Source organism: Anomaloglossus baeobatrachus, chromosome 9, assembly GCF_048569485.1.
Source record: "Anomaloglossus baeobatrachus isolate aAnoBae1 chromosome 9, aAnoBae1.hap1, whole genome shotgun sequence".
NCBI classification, from domain to species: Eukaryota; Metazoa; Chordata; class Amphibia; order Anura; family Aromobatidae; genus Anomaloglossus; species Anomaloglossus baeobatrachus.
This window is the reverse complement of record NC_134361.1, coordinates 205962944-205986950: the sequence shown is the minus strand read 5'-3', so window position 1 is coordinate 205986950 and position 24007 is coordinate 205962944. Positions and strand designations below refer to the sequence as shown.

At 51.7% G+C, this 24007-nt stretch overlaps 1 protein-coding gene across 1 annotated transcript in view; it reads right to left on the bottom strand.

Moving 5' to 3' along the window:
• The window catches only part of GNL3L (G protein nucleolar 3 like), a 51653-nt gene that overhangs the window by 11679 nt on the left and 15967 nt on the right, over positions 1-24007 (bottom strand). Inside the window, exons 8-11 of the mRNA XM_075322894.1 lie at positions 23337-23481; positions 23157-23244; positions 1544-1721; positions 539-681 (exon numbers count right to left, since the gene is read on the bottom strand). Coding sequence (XP_075179009.1) covers positions 539-681; positions 1544-1721; positions 23157-23244; positions 23337-23481 — 554 coding nt within the window. The remainder of the gene's footprint in view (positions 1-538; positions 682-1543; positions 1722-23156; positions 23245-23336; positions 23482-24007) is intronic.

Sequence of the window (24007 nt, the reverse complement as noted above, 5' to 3'; positions counted from 1 at the left end):
AGGACACAATTTGGAAACCTCTCACTTTTCAGCTAGAAAAATGGGAATTTATCATTCGGGTGCGTTCACACAGGACTGATTTGTCACGGATGTTGTGCAGTAGAAAATGTACAACAAATCGGGGATTTTTTTTAAATGAATTTCATGACATAAATGCTGCACATTTTTTTGTTTACATATCATCGCCTAGGAGACCGACCACCGCTGCGGTCTAGTTTTTAAGCCCTGCCCTGTCCTGGCCGAGATTCAGAATCAACAGGGAACTCCAGAAATCCTGGCCAGATTCAGAGCAGCGCTTACAAGCCCAATAGAAAAAACAAAGCTTGTAAGTGCTGAGCATGTTTTGCTATCCAGCAGCAGTGGTCGGTCTCCTACGCAACAAAAGAAATAAGTGCTAATATCTCAAGAACGGCTGCAAATTTTAATAAGTAGTAAATTGCAAATGTGCTTTCCAACAGTACCCCTTTATCAAGATGGGGATTAACCCTTTAAAGTCTGCGTTAGTTGGTAGAAGCATAAACCGCTTAGATTTGCCTACCTGACCCAGTCTGTTAGAACGGACTTGGCGGCTTTCTCGTGGTCCGGCGTGCCCCCCTTCTTCAGCTTTCCCTGTCGTTTCGCCAGCATGGCCAAGAACTCCAATGTGTTTCTGAAGTCCGTCACCTTGTAGTGCTGCATGATCTGCGGGACGAGAGCAGAGCGATGAACGAGGCCTCAAAGACGCAGCCTCCGAGACCCCAACATAGCAATCTCCATAAAGAAGGTGCCCATCTGGGGGATTAGTTGATGCGTCTACATCCCACCAATTATAGCGCCTACTAGTGGTGAGGATTAATCCTGTGTGATCGTTGCCCCCGGCCTTAATCCTTCACATCAGACTACCCTATTTTCCGGATTATAAAACGTACTTTTTTTCCCCCCAAAACTGGGGGTAAAATGGGGGTGCGTCTAATTATCCGGATATGGCTTACCGGGGCGATGGTGGTGGAGCGGGGTCACAGGAGGCAGGGTTGGCGATACTAAAGGCTCCGAGGAGGGGGTGTCACTGCAGCGGAGCGGATCAGGAGGGTCAGCAATGCAGCGGGTGCCATTAAATCGCATGTGGTTGACACGATGGACTTCAAGAAAATGGCTGTAGAGGTGGCGCGTGCGTAGACTAACGCAAAGGACTTCAAAAAAATGGCCGCGGAGTCCGCTCTACGCCACCTCCTTGAAGTCAATCTCGTCAAATGTGGGTGATTCAATGGAGCACGCGGTCCACCGGCAGATCAATGGCACCTGCCACCACTAACCCTCCTGAACCACGACAGCCCCTCCTCCGAGCCCACAGTATCACCGACCCTGCCTCCTGTGACCTTCCTGAGCCGCTCCCCCTGGTGAGATATTATAAGACGGGCCATCATTTTAACATTAAAAATTACTTTTTCCTATTTTCCTCCTCTAAATTTGGGGTGCGTCTTATAAAACGAAAAATACTATATTTATTTCTACCCTGAATATTAATAAACGTTGAATTTCCGTCCCTGACGTCAGAGATGATCACCTGCTCTTTATTGCAGCGTCTAAGGATGGTCTCCACCGGTCCCACCGGGTCGACTAACTGCTCGATTTTCACACAATTACGCAAGATCATGGCGGCATCGGATGTAGAAGTCGCCATCACGATCCCCGGGCAGTCCAGAAGCTTGATGTGTTTGTCTAGGTGAACCTCCTGCAGACACCTGTATATTCAGATATAGAGACATATTATTCTGTTCAATACATTTTAATAATACAAATATATATATATATATATATATATATATATATATATATATATATATAAAAATATTAATACTATGTACATTATATATTTATTTTATTAATATATATAATATATATATATATATATATATATATATATATATATATATATATATATATATATATATACACAATCTATATTTATTAATGTATGTGTGTGATGATATATATATGTCAATAATTGAAAAGGAAGGGCACTACCCGTGGGATCTCCTGGTCCCAATGGGACAGGTTTTTCTTATGCCATAGGCTTTTTTTAAATGTTTTTATTACCTTCTGTGTGTACTATACCTCTGCTGAGGGCATGTGTTTTCTTGTGTTTTTTTGTATAATAAAGTGAATTTTTCATATGTACCCTAACCTTGTGGTGATCCCGTATTGGTATATTCTTTTTCTTATTTTATGATATATATATGTATAATATAATTTTTTTCTATTATATATCTAATATATTTCTTTATTGTTTATATTTTTTTTATTAACAAAACAGAAGGGAATTTTGTTACTTACCGTAAATTCCTTTTCTTCTAGCTCCTATTGGGAGACCCAGACAATTGGGTGTATAGCTTCTGCCTCCGGAGGCCACACAAAGTATTACACTTTAAAAAGTGTAACCCCTCCCCTCTGCCTATACACCCTCCCGTGCCTCACGGGCCCATCAGTTTTGGTGCCAAAGCAGGAAGGAGGAACTTATAAATTGGTCTAAGGTAAATTCAATCCGAAGGATGTTCGGAGAACTGAAACCATGAACCAAAGAACAATTCAACATGAACAACATGTGTACACAAGGAACAACAGCCCGAAGGGAACAGGGGCGGGTGCTGGGTCTCCCAATAGGAGCTAGAAGAAAAGGAATTTACGGTAAGTAAACAAAATTCCCTTCTTCTTTGTCGCTCCATTGGGAGACCCAGACAATTGGGATGTCCAAAAGCAGTCCCTGGGTGGGTAAAAGAATACCTCGATAAAAAAAGCCGAAAAAACGGCCCTCTCTTACAGGTGAGCAACCGCCTCCTGAAGGACTCGCCTACCTAGGCTGGCATCTGCCGCCGCATAGGCATGAACCTGATAGTGTTTCGTGAAAGTGTGAAGACTCGCCTAGGTAGTGCTGACACACCTGCTGAGCCGTATCCTGGTGACGCAATGCCCAGGATGCCCCTACGGCTCTGGTAGAATGGGCTTTCAGCCCTAAAGGACTCGGAAGCCCCGAAGACGGTAGACTTCAAGAATCCGTTCCTTGATCCACCGAGCCAAGGTTGACTTGGAAGCCTGCGACCCCTTACGCTGGTTAGCGACAAGGACAAGGAGCGCATCAGAACGGCGCAGGGGCGCAGTGTGCGAAATGTAGAGCCGGAGTGCTCTCACAAAATCTAAGAAGTGCAAATCCTTTTCACACTGGTGAACTGGATGAGCCAAAAGAAGGTAAGGAGATATCCTGATTGAGAAGAAAAAGGGGGATACCACCTTAAGTAGGAATTCCGGGACCGGACGCAGGGCCACCTCGTCCTGGCGTAACACCAGGAAGGGGGCTTTGCATGATAGCGCTGCTAGCTCCGACACTCTCCAAAGTGATGCGCCTGCCACTAGGAAGACCACCTTCTGCGAAAGGCGTGATAGAGATAACTCCGAGGACGCTAAGAGCCAGGCCACAATGGCCACGCAGTGAGGTTGAAGGCCGCAGAATTCAGATGGAAAATGGCCCTTGAGACAGCAAGTCTGGTCGTTCCGGGAGTGCCCACGGTCGACCCACCGTAAGGTGCCACAGATCCAGGTATCACGACCTCCTCGGCCAGTGTAGAGCAACGAGGATGGCGCGGCGGCAGTCGGACCAGATTTTGAATGACACTCTGGGCAGCAGTGCCAGAGGGGGAAATACATAAGGCAGTCGAAATTGCGACCAGTTCTGAACTGATGCGTCCGCCGCCAGCGCTCTGTGCTGGTGGTTGATGTACGCGACCGCCGTGGCGTCGTCCGACTGTATCCGGATCTGCCTGCTGTCCAGCCACCGCTGGAACGCCTGTAGGGCTAGCTACACTGCCCTTAATTCCAGAACATTGATCTGAAGGGAGGACTCTGTCGGAGTCCAGGTTCCCTGAACCCTGTGGTGGAGGAAGACTGCTGTCCACCCTGACACTCTCGTCCGCCCAGGATGGGAGCAGGAAGGATTTTTCTTTCGACAAGAAGTTAAGAAGCAACCACTGAAGAGAGGTTTTGGCTGCCAGAGAAAGGGAGACGTTCCTGTCTAGGGACGTCGACCTCCTGTCCCATTTGCGGAGAATGTGCCATTGGAGTGGACGCAGATGAATACTGCGCAAAGGGAACTGCCTCCATTGCTGCCACCATCTTCCCTAGGAAGCGCGTGGGGCGCCTCAAGGGGTGTGACTGGGCTCGAAGGAGAGAGTGCACCCCTGTCTGCAGCGAACGCTGTTTGTCCAGCGGAAGCTTCACTATCTCTGAGAGAGAATGAAACTCCATCAAGAGGTAAGTCAGTGATTGGGTCGGTGTCAATTTTTACTTTGGGAAATTGATGATCCACCCTAACCTCTGGAGAGTCTCCAGAGCAATGTTCGGACCGTGTTGACATGCCACCCGAGAGGGTGTCTTGACTTAGGAGATCGTCTAAGACAGGGATCACCAAGTGTCCCTGAGAGTGTAGGCCCGCCACCACTGATGCCATGACCTTGGTGAAGCCCCGTGGGGCTGTCGCCAGGCCGAAAGGCAGAGCCACGAGCTGAAAGTGTTCGTCCCGGATGGCGAAACACAAGGCGCGTTGATGCTCTGGTGCAATCGGAACATGGAGATAAGCATCCCTGATGTCGATTGATGCTAGGAAGTCTCCTTGGGATCGAGACGATGACAGAGCGGAGAGATTTCATCCGAAAAAGTCTGGTTCTCACGTGTCTGTTGAGCAGAATGAGGCCCAGGACTGAACGGAATGATCCGTCCTTTTTTGGTACCCCGAACAAGTTGGAGTAAAGCCGCGACCACGTTCTTGAAGCGGAACGGGGATCACAACTCCATCTGCCGTCAGAGTTGACCGGCTGAAAAAATGCATCGGTTCGCTCGGGGGGCGGAGATGTTCTGAAGAAACGAGTCGGAGGACGAGAGCTGAACTCTATCCTGTAACCGTGAGACAGAATGTCTCTCACCCATCGGTTTTGGACATGTGCCCACCAGGCGTCGCAAAAGCGGGAGAGCCTGCCACCGACCGAGGACGCGGTCTTGGTGAGGCCGAAGTCATGAGGAAGCCGCCTTGGAGGCGGTTCCTCCGGCGGTCTTTGTAAGACGTGACTTAGACCGCCATGCAGAAGAGTTCCTCTGGCCCTCCTCTGACCTGTTGGACATGGAGGAACGGAACTTGGCTGAAGACCGAAAGGACCGAAACCTCGATTGTATTTTTCGTTGCTGAGGTCTGTTTGGTTTGGACTGGGGTAAGGACGAGTCCTTTCCCTTGGACTGTTTAATAATTTCATCCAATTGCCCGTCAAACAAACGGTCGCCAGAAAATGGCAAACCGGTTAAGAACTTCTTGGAAGCAGAGTCTGCCTTCCATTCACGCAGCCACATGGCCCTGCGGGCTGCCACCGAATTGGTGGATGCTACCGCTGTACGGCTCGCAGAGTCCAGGAACGGCGTTCATGGCGTAGGACGAAAAAACCTACGCTTGAGAAGCCAAGGACACAACCTGCGGGGCAGAGGTACGTGCGACCGCATTAATCTCAGCCAGAGAAGCTGAGATAGCTTGGAGTGCCCACACGGCTGCGAATGCTGGAGCAAAAGATGCGCCTATGGCTTCATAGATGGATTTCATCATAAGCTTTATTTGCCTGTCAGTGGCATCCATGAGAGATGAACCATCTGCCACTAATACTACGGATCTAGCCGCCAGTCTGGAGACTGGAGGATCCACCTTGTGACACTGAGCCCAACCCTTAACTACGTCAGGGGGGAAAAGGGTAACGTGTGTCATTAAGGCGCTTAGTAAAGCGCTTGTCCGGAAAGTTCTGTGCTTCTGGACAGCCTCTCTGGAGTTAGAGTGATCGAAAAATGCACTCCGTGTACGTTTGGGAAACCTAAACTGGTGTTTCTCCCGCTGTGAAGCCGACTCCTCCATAGGAGAAGATGGGGGAGAGAGGTCTAGCACCTGGTTGATGGACGCTATAAGGACATTTACTATGGCGTCCCCTTCAGGTGTATCCAGATTGAGAGCAACGTCAGGGTCAGAGCCCTGAGCTGCGACCTCCGCTTCATTCTACTGAGAGTCCTCAAGCTGAGACCCCGAACAGCGTGATGAAGTCGTGGAAGGTTCCCAGCGAGCCCGCTTAGCCTGTCTGAGGCCGCGGTCCGTGTCGGAGTTCTCACCGTGAGATCTGGGTGTTACCCCAGGAGCCCCTTGTTGTACCGACCCAGAGGGGCCTGGGAGCGATAAACTCACAGCGCCCTGGCCCTGTGTTACCGGTCTGGACTGTAAAGCTTCCAGTATCTTAGCAGCCCCTCTGTTCATAGACTGGGCCATGGAATGTGAAAGCGACTCAGAGAGTTGCTCAGTCAAACGTGCAAACTCTGTCCCTGCCATCTGTGCAGTGGAAACCGGTGGTACCACCTGAGCCGAGGGTCCCACCAGTGCCGGAGGCTCCGGCTGAGTGAGTGCCCCAGGGGCCAAGCATTGTACACAATGATAGGTGGAACCTGCCGGCAATATAGCCGCACAAGGGGTACAGGTTGCAAGAAAGCCTGTGCCTTGGCACCCATACTGTTTGCGGACGACCTGCTGTTGTCACCTCTTAGAGTAATCAGTGAGGGTATATAGCCAAAAGCAAATAGTGCTGCCGAACAGTGAAATCATATACCATATAAATATATATATACACTTTGGCACCCAAGGGGGGCCAGCACCTGATTGGGAAACTGGTGCCCCACAGTGCTCAGTGAGGGGGGAGGAGGATACCAAGTATGCTCCAGCCCTCACTGCCGACGTCCCGTCGGCCGTCCCGTCGTTACCCCTGACTGGCAGGCCCGGGAACGGGAGTATATGGTACTAGGCCGCAAGAGCCGGGGACTAAAGTTAAAAACGCGGCCGGCAAACAGGCGCGGTCGGCGCGGTAGTCCCGGTCTCACAAAGCACACAGCAACCGCTGCGGCGTTTGTAACCCAGGTGCTGCATGCAGCGTCCCAAGGGGGACACAGAGTACCTTATGGATGCAGGGCTCTGTCCCTGATGATGTCCAGTCTCCTGTCCGTCAGAATCCCCCAGGGGCTGCGGATGGAGCCCGGTCCCAGTGCATGGCGACCGGTTAGGAACCCCCTCTCCCAGAGCTGCAGAGCACATTCTGAGATCCTCCACCGGCAGAATCATACTGAGACCCATATAACAATGGCTGCCGGCGTTCCGAGGGGAGGAGGGAGCCGTGGGCGGAACCACAAAAGTGCGGGAATCTTGCCCCATAGTGATCAGTGAGGGGGGAGGAGGACAGCGAAGTGTGCTCCAGCCCTCACTGTCGGCGTCCTACCGACCGTCCCGCCCTTCCCCCTGACTGGCAGGCCCAGGGGCGGGAGTTTAATACACTAGGCCGCAAAAGCCGGGGACTAAAGTAAAAACCGCGGCCAGCAAACAGGCACGGTCGGCGCAGTAGTCCCGGTCAAAAAACCACACCGCAGTCGCTGCAGCGTCTGAAGGCCAAGGTGCTTCATGCACCGTCCCAAAGGGGACACAGAGTACCTGTAGATGCAGGGCCATGTCCCTGACGGTACTCAGTCTCCTGTCCGGCAGATACCACCAGGGGCTGCGGAGGGAGCCCGGTCCCAGTGCCTGGATGACCGGTTAGGATCCCACTTCACCCAGAGCCCCTAAGGGATGGGGAAGGAAAACGGCATGTGGCTCCAGCCTGTGTACCCGCAATGTGTACCTCAACCTTAACAGCACCGCCGACTCAGTGGGGTGAGAAGGGAGCATGCCGGGGGCCCTGTTATGGGCCCTGTCACAAACCACCGGGGGGGTCACTCAGAAATCCCCCGCGCTGGCTACCAGTACGTCACAATCGGGGGGGTAACAAGTGGGGGTCACCCCTCCTTTATACCTCCCGACCGACAGACAGAGCACGTGACGCGCTCTCTAGCGCCCCTCTTATAGTCAGGCCAATTATGGAATTGCCCGACCATAAGCAAGGAGGCCGCTATACTACTTATGCCGATTATTGAAGGGTCCCCGGTGAGAGTAAGGTATATATTCCCCCGACCTCCGCGGGCGGAATATATAAAATCTCCCCGAATCTCACTGGCCTCCCCACAATAATCCTTGGCACAATTCGCTGCCACCAACCGCTTCACGGTAACTATTAGCCGAACACACAGACGTGGGATTCAAGATCGAGATAACAGAACAGCCCAAGATTAATTATATAATTTAATCAGCCTAAAGCACACTAGAAACTACAATATATACAATAGGGAATCTACAGAATATACATATGTCAGAGTACAGTTACAGATAAAGCATGGTTTACAGACAGGTATGCAATTCAATCAGTTACCTTGTGCGTCTGGCCACAGGGGGGCGCTGTAGACCAGGTTTCCAGGAACTCCCACAGATGTTTCCTACACGTGACCCCCAGCGAAAGAACACTGGAAAATGGCCGAAGTAGGGTTATCAACCTGGGCAAATCCAGGTCCCCTCCTACCTTAGTGACCTCAGAGGGAGCACTGCTCCACCCCTGGCGTGAGTTATGGACAATCCACAACATGGAATATGGGCCATAACATTGCCTGGGAGCGTCGTAGGCGGACGCCAATGCTCTCATTGTGACAGTTATGAATTTAGCTACAGAACGAGGGGACTCATGACCTGTCTGCCAGTTCCCCATTGGCTGATATCACGCCTGGGGCATTTCCCAATGTCCTGCTCCCATAAAAAGGGTGTGCCGGCATCGTCCGCATGCGGAGACACCATTTTTATGGTTGCCATATTTATCGGAAATATGGCTTGCGAGATATGAACCATTTTTTACTGGAGTCGTTCTGTCTGGCTATTTCCATAGCCTTGCTAACTAGCTAGCAGCCCCCACTACAGGGTCACGGCAGGGAGTCATCCTGTGTCCATTGTCCCCAAGCCACCTAATTTCCATATCACAGGACATGGCCATGGAGGTGTAAGTGGAACACTGAGAACAAGAAGGGAGGGGGCACTGCCAGGGAGTGATGAGGGATTATGACTGGAGTCATAATTCATCTTCATATCCCGGGATTTGCCTCACACCTCCCCCCTTTTGAGGGCGCTAGGGGGCAGCACACTCCGGTGTTCCCCCGTGCGCCCGTCCGCGACCTCTCCTTGTCGGGACAGCCCGTCTGCGTTACCGTGGTCACGGCCCCTTTTGTGGCGAATGGTGAAGTTGTATTGCTGGAGCGCAAGGCTCCATCGCAACAATCGCCCATTCGTCCCAGAGACGGTGTGCAACCAGCTGAGGGGATTGTGGTCCGTCTCCACGATGAAGTGGCGCCCGTATAGATAGGGTTGCAGACGCTGCAGGGCCCACACTATGGCCAGGCACTCCTTCTCCATCGTGGAATAGGCAACTTCCCTTGGTAACAGCTTCCTGCTCAGGTACAAGACTGGGTGCTCTTGGCTCGCAGAGTCCACCTGGCTGAGCACCGCACCGAGGCCGAAGTCACTGGCGTCGGTCTGTACTACAAACGGCCGCGTGAAGTCGGCTGCCTGTAGCACGGGCGGGCTGGACAGGGCGTCCTTTAGGGCCCGGAAGGCTGTCTCGCAGTCCATTGTCCAATCGACTGCAGAGGGCAGCTTCTTCTTGGTGAGGTCCGTCAAGGGCTTTGCCAGGCTACTATAGCATGGAACAAACCTCCTATAGTACCCAGCGGTCCCCAAGAAGGACATCACCTGCTTCTTGGTCCTGGGGGTGGGCCAGGATGCGATGGCTTCCACTTTCTCAGGCTCGGGCTTCAGTGTTCTCCCACCTACCCGGTGACCGAGGTACTGGACCTCGCTCATGGCCAGCTGACACTTTCCCGGCTTGATGGTCAAACCTGCCCGGTGGATCCGCCTGAGCACCTGTGCTAGATGCTCTAGGTGGTCCTCCCAGGTGGGACTGAAGACGGCAATGTCATCCAGGTACGCGGCCGCGTACCCTTCAAGTCCCTTGAGCAGGGTGTTGACCATCCGCTGGAAAGTGGCAGGGGCATTCCTCATCCCGAATGGCATCACCGTGGACTCGTACAGTCCAAATGGGGTAATAAAGGCAGAGCGTTCCCTGGCCTTGCGAGTCAGGGGGATCTGCCAATATCCCCGGCTCAGGTCCATGATGGTCAGGTACTGAGCCCCGGCCAACTGATCGAGCAGGTCATCGATGCGTGGCATTGGGTACGCATCGGCGACCGTGACAGCATTGAGCCCCCTGTAGTCCACGCAGAACCGAGTGGTTCGGTCCTTCTTAGGGACGAGGACTACAGGCGAGGCCCAAGCGCTGTTGGATGCCTGGATCACCCCCAGCTTCAGCATCTCGTCAATCTCCTGGCGCATGTTTTGCTGCACCTCCAGGGAGACCCGATATGCTGAACGCCGGATCGGGGGATGATCCCCAGTGTCCACGTGATGGACAGCCAAGTCAGTCCTTCCGGGCTGGTTGGTAAACAACCCCCGGAAGGGGAGGAGGGTGGCCCACAGCTGGGACCGTTGGTCTTCCAAGAGCTGGTGGCCAACCTCCACATCCTCAATGGATCCGCCTGCCCTAACCTGGGCTAGCATATCCAAGAGGGTTTCCGCTTCTCCCTCCTCGGGCAGGTTGCACACGGGGAGCGCACATGCCTCCCGCTCATGATGTGCCTTCATCATGTTCACATGGAAGGGCTTCCGCCTTCCACGGGCAGGGTCCAGGGTGACCAGGTACGTTACAGGGTTGAGCTGCTGGTACACGAGGTATGGGCCTTCCCAGGCTGCCTGAAGCTTGTCCTGTGGTACGGGGACCAGTACCCACACCTTTTGACCCACTTGGTAGGTCCTCTCACAAGCGTTCTGGTCGTACCAACGCTTCTGATCGGCCTGGGCTTGAGCCATATTGTCGTGTACCAGTTGCGTCAAGGCCTGCATTTTGTCCCGGAAGCGCATGACATACTCGATAACCGACACTCCAGGGGTGGCCAAATCCCCTTCCCAAGCCTCTTTCACCAGAGCCAGGGGGCCCCGCACACGTCGCCCGTACAGGAGCTCAAACGGTGAGAATCCCGTTGAGGCCTGTGGAACCTCCCGGTAAGCAAATAACAGGTGTGGGAGATACCGCTCCCAGTCACGCCCATGGGAGTCGACCAACATCTTAAGCATCTGCTTTAAGGTGCCATTGAACCGCTCGCACAGGCCATTAGTCTGTGGATGGTACGGGCTGGCCACCAGATGTCGCACCTGGACTTGCTTACAGAGGGCCTCCATCAGCTGGGACATGAATTGGGTCCCCCGGTCAGTGAGCATTTCCTGGGGAAAACCCACTCGGGAGAAAATCTCCAGCAATGCGGTGGCCACCTTGTCAGCCCGAATGGACGACAAGGCCACTGCTTCTGGGTACCGGGTGGCATAGTCCACTACCGTCAGTATGAAGCGTTTCCCGGAGCTGCTGGGGATGGCCAGCGGGCCGACCAGATCCACAGCCACCCTCCTGAAAGGCTCATCGATGATTGGCAGAGATACTAGTGGGGCTTTGGGGTGTGGCCCCGCCTTCCCCACTCTCTGACAGGTTTCACACGAACGGCAGTAGGCAGCCACATCGGCCCCCATTTTTGGCCAGTAGAAATGCTGGTTTAACCTGGCCTTGGTCTTAGCGATCCCTAGGTGTCCGGCCATCGGAATCTCATGTGCGATCCGCAACAACTCCGTCCGGAACGGATAGGGTACCACCAACTGTCGGTCCCTGGGCCACGCCTCCGGTGAACCCTGCTGGACCGTGGCCCGGTACAGCCGTCCTTGGTCCCAGACCACTCGCTCCGGGTCCGAGTCCGAGGGAGGCTGTGCCGCCTGCTCCTTAAGAGCTTTCAGGCTGTCGTCAGCTTCTAACGCTGCCTGAAACCCCTGACTAGATGTGGCCAGAATCGACGAGACTGTCACATCTTCGGTCAGTACCCCGGGACCTGTGTCCTGGCCTCCACCTGACTCGGCTGCCACTTGGTCAGAAGGGGAAGAGCTATCGGACCTCCGGGAGGCCCCTTGGCTTCCAGCACTCCCACTGCGGGTGACAGCGGCCACAGCCGCTGCGACCGTGGGTCGTGCCTGCTCCTCCTCCGTTCCTGACCAAGTCGCCGGTTCAGGCAGACCTACCTGGCTTCCTGACACCCCGGTTGTGGGGGAACCATGCACCGAGATCTTACCTGGGAGCACTTCCGCTCCTGGACCGGCCCCAATCTCACCTGCCTGTTCCCCTCCTGCAGCAACAGAACCCCGCTGTGAAATCTCTGGGGACCCCACATTTGCTGTGGTAGCCCCCACCCCACACACTGGTCCTCCCCCTGCAGCACCCTGCTCTCTGCTTATCCCTGCAGAGGGCAACAGATCCCAGCTCACAGGCTGGTTACTTGTAGAGGCATTGTCACACCTTTCTCTGACCCCCTCCCCTGTCACAGCTGCAGCTGAGTGTGTGTCTATGGTGTCTATGCAAGCAGAAATATCAGAGTTCACTCCCTCCTCCCTTACATCATTCATAGATAACACATTAACATTGTTAGGAGTCATGTCAGTACGGGCTGAAGGTTCAGCCCTTGGGGGGGGCCCAAACTGGGAGGTTATCTGCCCCAAATCTGTCCCAAGTAGCACGTTTGCAGGGATCCGATCAGTTACCCCCACCTCCCTCACCCCCCGCCCTGCGCCCCAGTCCACATAAATGTCAGCAACAGGCAGCGCCGGGTCAGTGCCTCCAATCCCGGAGACAGCGAGGGTTTTTCCAGGGATCAAGTCTTGGGGGGACACCATCTCAGGCCGCACCAGAGTCACCTCCGAGGCGCTGTCTCGCAGTCCTATGGTCACAGACCGGCCGACGGTGACAGGTTGGAAGCTGTCCAGGGACCTACCACCACCCCCACCCACACAATACACCTTGGGCGGCCCTTGGGACGGGGACGGAGCCGGGGCCTTGGGACGCTGAGGGCACATGGCCTTGAAGTGTCCAGGTAGGTTGCACTGGTGGCACCGTCTTGGCTCTGCCACGGGCCTGGAGAGGGGAGTTGAGGGGGACACCCCCTGCAGTCTAGGGGCAGGTGGGGCAGTCGCAGAATTCATCTTACCCCCTCTCCAGGTGCTGCTGGTGGCTGCTCTCCTGGCTTCAGGAGCCCGATTGTTGGTGTAGTCATCGGCCAGGGCAGCTGTAGCCGTGGACCCCTTTGGCTTCTGGTCTCGGATGAACTGGCGGAGATCCTCAGGGCAGTTCCACAAGAGTTGCTCCGTGATGAACAAGTCCAGGATCTCCGGTCCGGTGGAAAGCTGCAGGCCTTGGGTCCAGTGGTCGGCAGCTCGGGCAAGTGCCCGCCGGTGGTCAGCCCAGGAGTCCTTTGGTCCCTTTTGCAGGGTCCGGAACTTCTTGCGGTAGGACTCTGGAGTGAGGTTGTACTGTTGGATCAGGGCCCGCTTGATGGTGTCGTAGCCCTGATCTGCCTCAGCAGGCAAGTCCCCAAGGATTTCCAGGGCCTTACCCCTTAAACGGGGGGTCAGGTATTTGGCCCACTGGTCCTTGTCCAGATGGTGCTGCAAGCAAGTCCGTTCAAAAGCAGTCAGGAAAGAGTCCAAGTCTCCATTCTTCTCCAGCACTGGGAAGTCCTCAACACGGACCTTTGGAAGTTTGGTGTCTCGAAGGTCACATGTGGCTGATGAGGGCCGGAGCTGAGCTAGCTGCAGCTGGTAGTCACGGTCTGCCTGTCGCTCTCGCTCTTCACGCGCTGCCTGCCGCTCTCGCTCCGCAGCCTCACGCTCTGCGTGCCGCTCCGCAGCCTCAGCGTCACGCGCTGCCTGCCGCTCTGCCCTGCGCTCTGCCAGGAGTTCCTTGTAGCCCTTCTGGTCTCCAGCCTGGAGAAGGGCCATAGCCATTTGAAGAAGGCTATCCGAGCCTCCCAGGCTCGGTGGAATGGCACGTGGTGATCTGCGGCACGCTGCAGAGCTAGGCGATTCACTGTCCCTTTCAGAGCGGAGGGCTGGCATCTGGCTCGTTGAGGAACCTTGGGTGAGCTCCTCCTCCTCTTGTCCAGCAGTGCCAGGTTGCGCAATGTCCTCGGCAGAACGGTTTTCTGGCGTCGAGCTCCTGGAGGACTCGTGGGCAACCTCCTCATTGCTGTCCACAGCACCGTCCTCCCTCTCTTCGGCTCCTGCCTTAGCATTGGCCAGTTGCATAGCTCTGCTCCTGGTGCCATCAGCCATTCTTGCAGACTTTTGGTCACTGACACAGAACTGACACCTGATGCCTCCACACACCTTACAGTATCTGCACTCTGACACTCTAGTGTTGAGCTAGTCTGAAGACCCCAGCAGCCACAGCTGCTGCAGGCAGTCTTTAGTGTCTGGGAGTATGGGTCTCACACTCACACACACTATTATCTCGATCCCACCGCTATGCCACCAATATGTCACAAACCACCGGGGGGGGTCACTCAGAAATCCCCCGCGCTGGCTACCAGTACGTCACAATCGGGGGGGTAACAAGTGGGGGTCACCCCTCCTTTATACCTCCCGACCGACAGACAGAGCACGTGACGCGCTCTCTAGCGCCCCTCTTATAGTCAGGCCAATTATGGAATTGCCCGACCATAAGCAAGGAGGCCGCTATACTACTTATGCCGATTATTGAAGGGTCCCCGGTGAGAGTAAGGTATATATTCCCCCGACCTCCGCGGGCGGAATATATAAAATCTCCCCGAATCTCACTGGCCTCCCCACAATAATCCTTGGCACAATTCGCTGCCACCAACCACTTCACGGTAACTATTAGCCGAACACACAGACGTGGGATTCAAGATCGAGATAACAGAACAGCCCAAGATTAATTATATAATTTAATCAGCCTAAAGCACACTAGAAACTACAATATATACAATAGGGAATCTACAGAATATACATATGTCAGAGTACAGTTACAATCAAAGCATGGGTTACAGACAGGTATGCAATTCAATCAGTTACCTTGTGCGTCTGGCCACAGGGGGGCGCTGTAGACCAGGTTTCCAGGAACTCCCACAGATGTTTCCTACACGTGACCCCCAGCGAAAGAACACTGGAAAATGGCCGAAGTAGGGTTATCAACCTGGGCAAATTCAGGTCCCCTCCTACCTTAGTGACCTCAGAGGGAGCACTGCTCCACCCCTGGCGTGAGTTATGGACAATCCACAACATGGAATATGGGCCATAACTTTGCCTGGGAGCGTCGTAGGCGGACGCCAATGCTCTCATTGTGACAGTTATGAATTTAGCTACAGAACGAGGGGACTCATGACCTGTCTGCCAGTTCCCCATTGGCTGATATCACGCCTGGGGCATTTCCCAATGTCCTGCTCCCATAAAAAGGGTGTGCCGGCATCGTCCGCATGCGGAGACACCATTTTTATGGTTGCCATATTTATCGGAAATATGGCTTGCGAGATATGAACCATTTTTTACTGGAGTCGTTCTGTCTGGCTATTTCCATAGCCTTGCTAACTAGCTAGCAGCCCCCACTACAGGGTCACGGCAGGGAGTCATCCTGTGTCCATTGTCCCCAAGCCACCTAATTTCCATATCACAGGACATGGCCATGGAGGTGTAAGTGGAACACTGAGAACAAGAAGGGAGGGGGCACTGCCAGGGAGTGATGAGGGATTATGACTGGAGTCATAATTCATCTTCATATCCCGGGATTTGCCTCACAGGCCCTCTTTTCTTCCATCCGATATAATCAGCAGCTGCTGCTGACTAAAATGTGGAGCATTGTGTGAATGTCAGCCTCCTTCAACACAAAGCATAAAACTGATGGGCCCGTGAGGCACGGGAGGGTGTATAGGCAGAGGGGAGGGGTTACACTTTTTAAAGTGTAATACTTTGTGTGGCCTCCGGAGGCAGAAGCTATACACCCAATTGTCTGGGTCTCCCAATGGAGCGACAAAGAAAAAATCTATCTACCGTATTTTTCGCTTTATAAGGCGCACTTTTCCTCCCAAAAATTTGGGAGGAAAATGGGGGGTGCGTCTTATATAGCGGTACCTGGGGGGGGGGGGGCCTGTCTGAGGCGATCGGGCGGCCGGGTGCCTGTGGCTGCATGCAAGCGACCGGGTACCTGTGCTTGCGTGCGGTGGCAGCCGGGTACCCGTGGCTGTGTGCGGGAGGCAGCCGGGTGCTGTGTGGGGTCGGCAGTCGGGTACCTGTGCTTGCGTGCAGTGGCAGCCAGGTACCCATGGCTGTGTGCGGGCGGCAGCCGGGCGCTGTGTGCAGGCGGCAGCCGGGTGCTGTGTGCGGGCGTCGCTGCCCTCACACAGGCACCCAGGTGCCGCCCGCACACAGCACCCGGCTGCCGCCCGCACACAGCCACGGGTACCCGGCTGCCACCGCACGCAAGCACAGGTACCCGGCCGCTTGCACGCAGGGTGAGCGGGCAGCCTGCTGGCTGCCACTCTGTGCGTGCGGGGCGGGCGGCTGTGCAGCAAGTTACCAGTTGTCCGCGGTCCCACTTTCAAATGATGGCGCCGGTGGAGCTCTTGGATGAGAGCTCCATCTGCGCACGCGCTGCTCCGGGAGTCAGCGCGGGCGAAGATGGAGCCCTTGGATGAGAGCTCCATCTGCGCATGCGTCGCTCCAGGCGCCATTACTTGAAACGGGACTGCGGACACACTGCCACCACTGAGCAGTCCCCGCCGTTGCCACCACTGAGCAGTCCCCGCCGCTGCCACCACTGAACCGGGACCGCGGACACTCACTGCACCGGCCTGCTGCACGGCTCACCCGCCGCCACTGCTGCCGACACCACGGACCCCACGGCTCCTGCCACCACGGACGCCACCGCGCCTGCAACCACGGACGCCACGGCACCTGCAACCACGGACGCCACGGCACCTGCAACCACGGACCCCGCTGCCACTGACCCACCGTGCCTCCTGTGACCCCGCTTCACCACCACGGCTGCCCCCTTCCGGTAAGAGAACACCGGAGTATAAGACGGACCCCATTTTTCTTTTTTTTACCTTTTTTTTATGTCTAAATTTGGGGTGCGTCTTATAATCCGGTGCGTCTTATAAAGCGAAAAAATACGGTGTGTATATATATATATGATTTGTTAATAAATAAATATATAAACACTAAAGAAATATAGAAAATCAGACAGAACCGGAGTGTTTATAGGCAAAATACAAAAGTTTTTATTGAAGTTAATTTACATCACATTTAAAAGATGAAACATACAGTTAAAAGTTAGTGCTGAAAAGAAGGGGGAAAGAACACCCATGAAAAGTGAGACTACAGGGCAAGCTCATATATCTATCAAAGGTATAGGGTTTTTTTTGGCCATACCTGCTCAAGTAGTGAGCTAAACATAAAGGAAAATATCCAGAGCCTTATGCCAAACACTTACCCATTATGGTTGAGCTTTGCACCTGCGTCTCACAGTTCAGAAGGACCCAACCGACGTACGTTTCGCATAGTACATTTACAGCTTCCTCAGGGCGGGTTCACGATCTCAAATCCCAAACCGGAACTTATATATACATAAAAACATGTTCCCATTGGTTGTCCCACATGTCCGTCAAGAAGGATTGCAATATCGGCGCATGCGCCTCACGGACGAGACGTCCACTTCCGCCCAGCCCGGCAATACATAGAGGGGAGGTACCCGGAAATCCAGGTTACCATGGACGCCTGTACGTCACTACCCTCATCATAGATGCGCCGGGCAGGGCGGAGGGACGAATCGTACCCATGACGCGCACGCGCACCACGATCCCTCAGAGCATGAAAGGAAGTACTGCAGACCGATACGTATATACCGTTAACTCTGCATATACCAGTAAAGAATTAACAGGAACATGTCTCGTAACCATAGCATGGAGAGATGAAGGCATCAGATTCATATAGAGTATACACATATGTTAAACACAAAGGTAAAAGAGAGATTTGTTATAGGAAAGAATACACCGATTTCTGATTCTCTTCAATTGATGGTAGTCAGGTGTTACTTTCATATTTTCTTCCATATTTTATATCACTCTTATTCTTCCCTTTGTTCTCATATTATTATCTCCTCCTTTCATACTCAATACCATTCCATGTCTTAAGCCACACTATAGATCCTATAGGTCAGAATTGAGAAAGAATGGTTTTAGAAAACAAATAGCACAAGAATTAAAAAGGACAAACATTTAAAAATACAATTAAAAAAGATATCCTCTTAACACGGGAAAAGGTCTTATAACATAAATCATAGGAATTCAGAAAAGGAGGATTTTATTAACCTCCTATTTTCATAAAAATGGTGCAAAATTGACTGCTTCATTCAGTCCAATGGGGGCAATGGTATCTAACAGAATGATCCATCGCATTTCTTTCTGCGCCAACAATTTTTTAACATTCCCCCCTCTTATTCCTAAATGGATCACATCTATCCCTCTTGCCATAAATGTCTTCGGATCACATGAGTGAAATTGCCTAAAGTGGCGAGGGATAGTTTTCAGTGTTGTAATATCGGTTGCTGTCTTTGCTGCCACAATGTCCCTCACATGCTCTCTAATCCTTATTCTTAGTTCTCTCGATGTTAAACCAATGTAGATCTTATCACAGCCACAAGTGGCGTAGTATATTACATTGGTGGTATCACATGAGATATGTTCCCTAATGGAATAAGTTTTTGTACCATCACTGGTCACAAACTCTGAGCAGCGAGAGACATTGGGGCAGGAAAGACAGCGACCACACGGGAAACAGCCATGAACCGGACCAGGTAATCCAAAAATATATTCTTTTTGTGGGGCAACATAATGGCTTTTCACCAAAATATCTCTCAAGTTTCTGCAACGCCTGGCAGTCATCATAGGCACATCTGGCAAGAATGATTTAATAGAGGGATCCGATTGGAGGACATGCCAATATTTTTTAAAAATTTGTTTCATGTCACTCCACTTCTCATTAAATGTTGAAATGAATCTGATGTTTTGAGATTCATTCTGCACTGCCCTTTTAGTTCGTCCACCTCCCCCACGCAATAACTCATCACGGGGAGCTATGTTTGCTCGTTGGTATGCCCTCTTAACACAGCGATCACTATAGCCCCTTGCCTTAAATCTCATCCTTAGATCATTTGCTTGGTCATGAAAAGAATCTTCCCGGGAACAGATCCCGAAGACCTATCGTGTCAGGGATGGAGGGGCTGTGCAGTCCAATCTGCCAGTTTATCGAATACTATTTGAGACCATTAGTCGAGACCCTTCCGTCCTATGTACGTGACACGACTGAGGTATTGAAGAGAATTGACGGGATCCATGTGGACTCTGAGACCCTTTTGGTGGTGGCTGATGTCGAATCACTATATACGTGTATACGGCATGATGATGGTTTTGAGGGCAGTCCGATTCTTTTTGAGTGTCAGCAACTGGGATAGTCGTGTCTGCGAGTTGGTCCTCGAGCTTCTTGAATATGTGCTGACCCACAACCTGTTTGTCTTTAAAGACAGATATTATCTACAGAGGCGGGGGACCGCCATGGGCGCGGCCTGTGCGCCTTCGTACGCGGGCCTCTTTCTTGGGTACTGGGAGAGAGGCTTGTTCGAAGGCGGGGGCGCATGGGCCGCCCCCTTGACACAGCTGTGGGTCAGATACATTGATGACCTCTTCATAATATGGCATGGTACACCATCTGAGCTTGAGAGGTTCGGGGACCAGCTTAATGACAACATATATAACATCAAATTGACTTTTTGCCATAGTGCAAGTGAAATTGATTTTCTAGATATTAGAATTTCTGTGGATGGGGCGATGGCTCTACAGACGGATGTTTTCAGGAAGCCGACGTCTGTGAACTCATTGCTCCATGCCACCTCAGCACATACCAACTCAACTATTTCGGCTATCCCGGTTGGACAGTACCTTAGGATCAAGCGGATCTGTTCCCGGGAAGATTCTTTTCATGACCAAGCAAATGATCTAAGGATGAGATTTAAGGCAAGGGGCTATAGTGATCGCTGTGTTAAGAGGGCATACCAACGAGCAAACATAGCTCCCCGTGATGAGTTATTGCGTGGGGGAGGTGGACGAACTAAAAGGGCAGTGCAGAATGAATCTCAAAACATCAGATTCATTTCAACATTTAATGAGAAGTGGAGTGACATGAAACAAATTTTTAAAAAATATTGGCATGTCCTCCAATCGGATCCCTCTATTAAATCATTCTTGCCAGATGTGCCTATGATGACTGCCAGGCGTTGCAGAAACTTGAGAGATATTTTGGTGAAAAGCCATTATGTTGCCCCACAAAAAGAATATATTTTTGGATTACCTGGTCCGGTTCATGGCTGTTTCCCGTGTGGTCGCTGTCTTTCCTGCCCCAATGTCTCTCGCTGCTCAGAGTTTGTGACCAGTGATGGTACAAAAACTTATTCCATTAGGGAACATATCTCATGTGATACCACCAATGTAATATACTACGCCACTTGTGGCTGTGATAAGATCTACATTGGTTTAACATCGAGAGAACTAAGAATAAGGATTAGAGAGCATGTGAGGGACATTGTGGCAGCAAAGACAGCAACCGATATTACAACACTGAAAACTATCCCTCGCCACTTTAGGCAATTTCACTCATGTGATCCGAAGACATTTATGGCAAGAGGGATAGATGTGATCCATTTAGGAATAAGAGGGGGGAATGTTAAAAAATTGTTGGCGCAGAAAGAAATGCGATGGATCATTCTGTTAGATACCATTGCCCCCATTGGACTGAATGAAGCAGTCAATTTTGCACCATTTTTATGAAAATAGGAGGTTAATAAAATCCTCCTTTTCTGAATTCCTATGATTTATGTTATAAGACCTTTTCCCGTGTTAAGAGGATATCTTTTTTAATTGTATTTTTAAATGTTTGTCCTTTTTAATTCTTGTGCTATTTGTTTTCTAAAACCATTCTTTCTCAATTCTGACCTATAGGATCTATAGTGTGGCTTAAGACATGGAATGGTATTGAGTATGAAAGGAGGAGATAATAATATGAGAACAAAGGGAAGAATAAGAGTGATATAAAATATGGAAGAAAATATGAAAGTAACACCTGACTACCATCAATTGAAGAGAATCAGAAATCGGTGTATTCTTTCCTATAACAAATCTCTCTTTTACCTTTGTGTTTAACATATGTGTATACTCTATATGAATCTGATGCCTTCATCTCTCCATGCTATGGTTACGAGACATGTTCCTGTTAATTCTTTACTGGTATATGCAGAGTTAACGGTATATACGTATCGGTCTGCAGTACTTCCTTTCATGCTCTGAGGGATCGTGGTGCGCGTGCGCGTCATGGGTACGATTCGTCCCTCCGCCCTGCCCGGCGCATCTATGATGAGGGTAGTGACGTACAGGCGTCCATGGTAACCTGGATTTCCGGGTACCTCCCCTCTATGTATTGCCGGGCTGGGCGGAAGTGGACGTCTCGTCCGTGAGGCGCATGCGCCGATATTGCAATCCTTCTTGACGGACATGTGGGACAACCAATGGGAACATGTTTTTATGTATATATAAGTTCCGGTTTGGGATTTGAGATCGTGAACCCGCCCTGAGGAAGCTGTAAATGTACTATGCGAAACGTACGTCGGTTGGGTCCTTCTGAACTGTGAGACGCAGGTGCAAAGCTCAACCATAATGGGTAAGTGTTTGGCATAAGGCTCTGGATATTTTCCTTTATGTTTAGCTCACTACTTGAGCAGGTATGGCCAAAAAAAACCCTATACCTTTGATAGATATATGAGCTTGCCCTGTAGTCTCACTTTTCATGGGTGTTCTTTCCCCCTTCTTTTCAGCACTAACTTTTAACTGTATGTTTCATCTTTTAAATGTGATGTAAATTAACTTCAATAAAAACTTTTGTATTTTGCCTATAAACACTCCGGTTCTGTCTGATTTTCTAATGCTATCATGGAGTGGCAATTCTATGTGAAGAGAGCATAAATGGAGATGTGCATTTTGTTCAAGTATTTAACATAACTAAAGAAATATATTAGATATATAATAGAAAAAAATTATTATATATATATATATATATATATATATATATATATATATATATATATATATATATATATATATATATATATATATATATATACATATATATACATACATACATACACACACCGTATTTTTCGCTTTATAAGACGCACCGGATTATAAGACGCACCCCAAACTTAGACATAAAAAAAAGGTAAAAAAAAGAAAAATGGGGTCCGTCTTATAGTCCGGTGTTCTCTTACCGGAGGGGGGCGGCAGTGGTGGTGAAGCGGGGTCACAGGAGGCAGAGGTTGTGCTTGCAGGCACGGCGGGTCAGTGGCAGCGGGGTCCGTGGTGGCAGGTGTGGTGGCGTCTGGGGTGGCAGGAGCCGGGGGCCCCGTGGTGGCAGGAGCCGGGGGCCCCGTGGTGGCAGGAGCCGCGGGGCCCGTGGTGGTGGCGGCAGCAGCAGCGTCGGCGGGTGAGTCATGCAGCAGGCCAGTGCAGTGAGTGTCCCAGTGTCCGCGGTCCCGGTTAAAATAATGGCGCCTGCGCAGATGGAGCTCTCATCCAAGGGCTCCATCTGCGCACGCGCTGACTCCCGGGGGAGCGCGTGCGCAGATGGAGCTCTCATTCAAGAGCTCCATCTGCGCACGCGCCCGCTGCCATGATTTGAAACTGGGACCGCGGACAAACTGGGTAACTTGCTGCACAGCCGCCCGCCCCGCACACACAGAGTGGCAGCCAGCAGGCTGCCCGCCCACCCTGTGTGCAAGCGGCCGGGTACCTGTGCTTGCGTGCAGGCGGCAGCCATCTGCCGCCCGCACAGGCACCCGACCGCCGCCCGCACACAGCACCCGGCCGCCGGCTACTGCCTGCACACAGCACCCGGCCTCCGGCCGCACACAGGCCCCGGCCGCCGCCCGCACACAGCCGCCGGCCGTACACAGCCCCCGGCCGCCGCCCGCACACAGCCGCCGGCCGCCGGTTGCCGCCCGCACACAGCACCCGGCCGCCGCCCGCACACAGCCACGGGTACCCGGCTGCCACCGCACGCAAGCATAGGTACCCGGCCGCCCGATCACTGCACAGACAGGACCCCAGGTACCGCTCTATTCGCTTTAAAATAATAGAAAAAAAAATTATATATTGTAGTAAATTGTACTTTTTCGACTTACTTGGTCACCCCGGGGGTGGCTCCAACGTTGCACGCACGCGCCCTCTTCAGGCTGTTTATTAAACTGCTTTTTCCTACGTTAGGAAAACCTGGACACAACCGGATAAAATCAGGATACACAGGTGAAATTTTGAAGGGGGCACAAGACCCTACTTAAAAAATAAAAGAAAACATAACGCACCCACGACCCCAACCGTTATGGACGTCTTGATGTCCTGGTTCCTGCAGTAGTTTCCAAGAAGTTTCATTAGACAGTCGGCTCCTATGCAGGCACCGGAGCTGAGCAGATCCTCCGAGGCCTGAGTCACGGGAACGCGGCTCTGTTGCTGTGGTTAGATTTTAATAAATCATATTAAAAGGCATATTTTAAAGGATGTGGACGTGCATTTTGGGCTAAACCTAATTTTTACAATTGGATTTCACTTAAAATTTTGCACCAATAGGCTTTTACAGACTCTTCATTGTCCTGCACATTGCTGGCTGCCGAATGAGAAAACTGAGAATCCATCAGTGAGCTCGTTCTGATGGGAGAGTTTAACCCTTATCTGTTTTTTCTTGCAGATTTATAACCACATTGAGAATTATATTACAACCCTTCTCTCAGAAACAGCTCACTGACTGATTCTCAGTTAACTCACTGTCAGCAACTTGAAGGCTGTAAAAGCAAAAATAATCTTGCTGATGAGAAGGCAACTTTTTTTTGAATTAGGTTGTAATTCTTAGTTTTAACCTCTTGGTGGCAGCAGCGTACACCCATATTTCCTACTATATGTGTGCGCATACTCAACGGGTGGATTCGCATTTTGTTGCAGAAATTTCTACAAATTGTGCCGTTCATCTGAATGGAAGGTG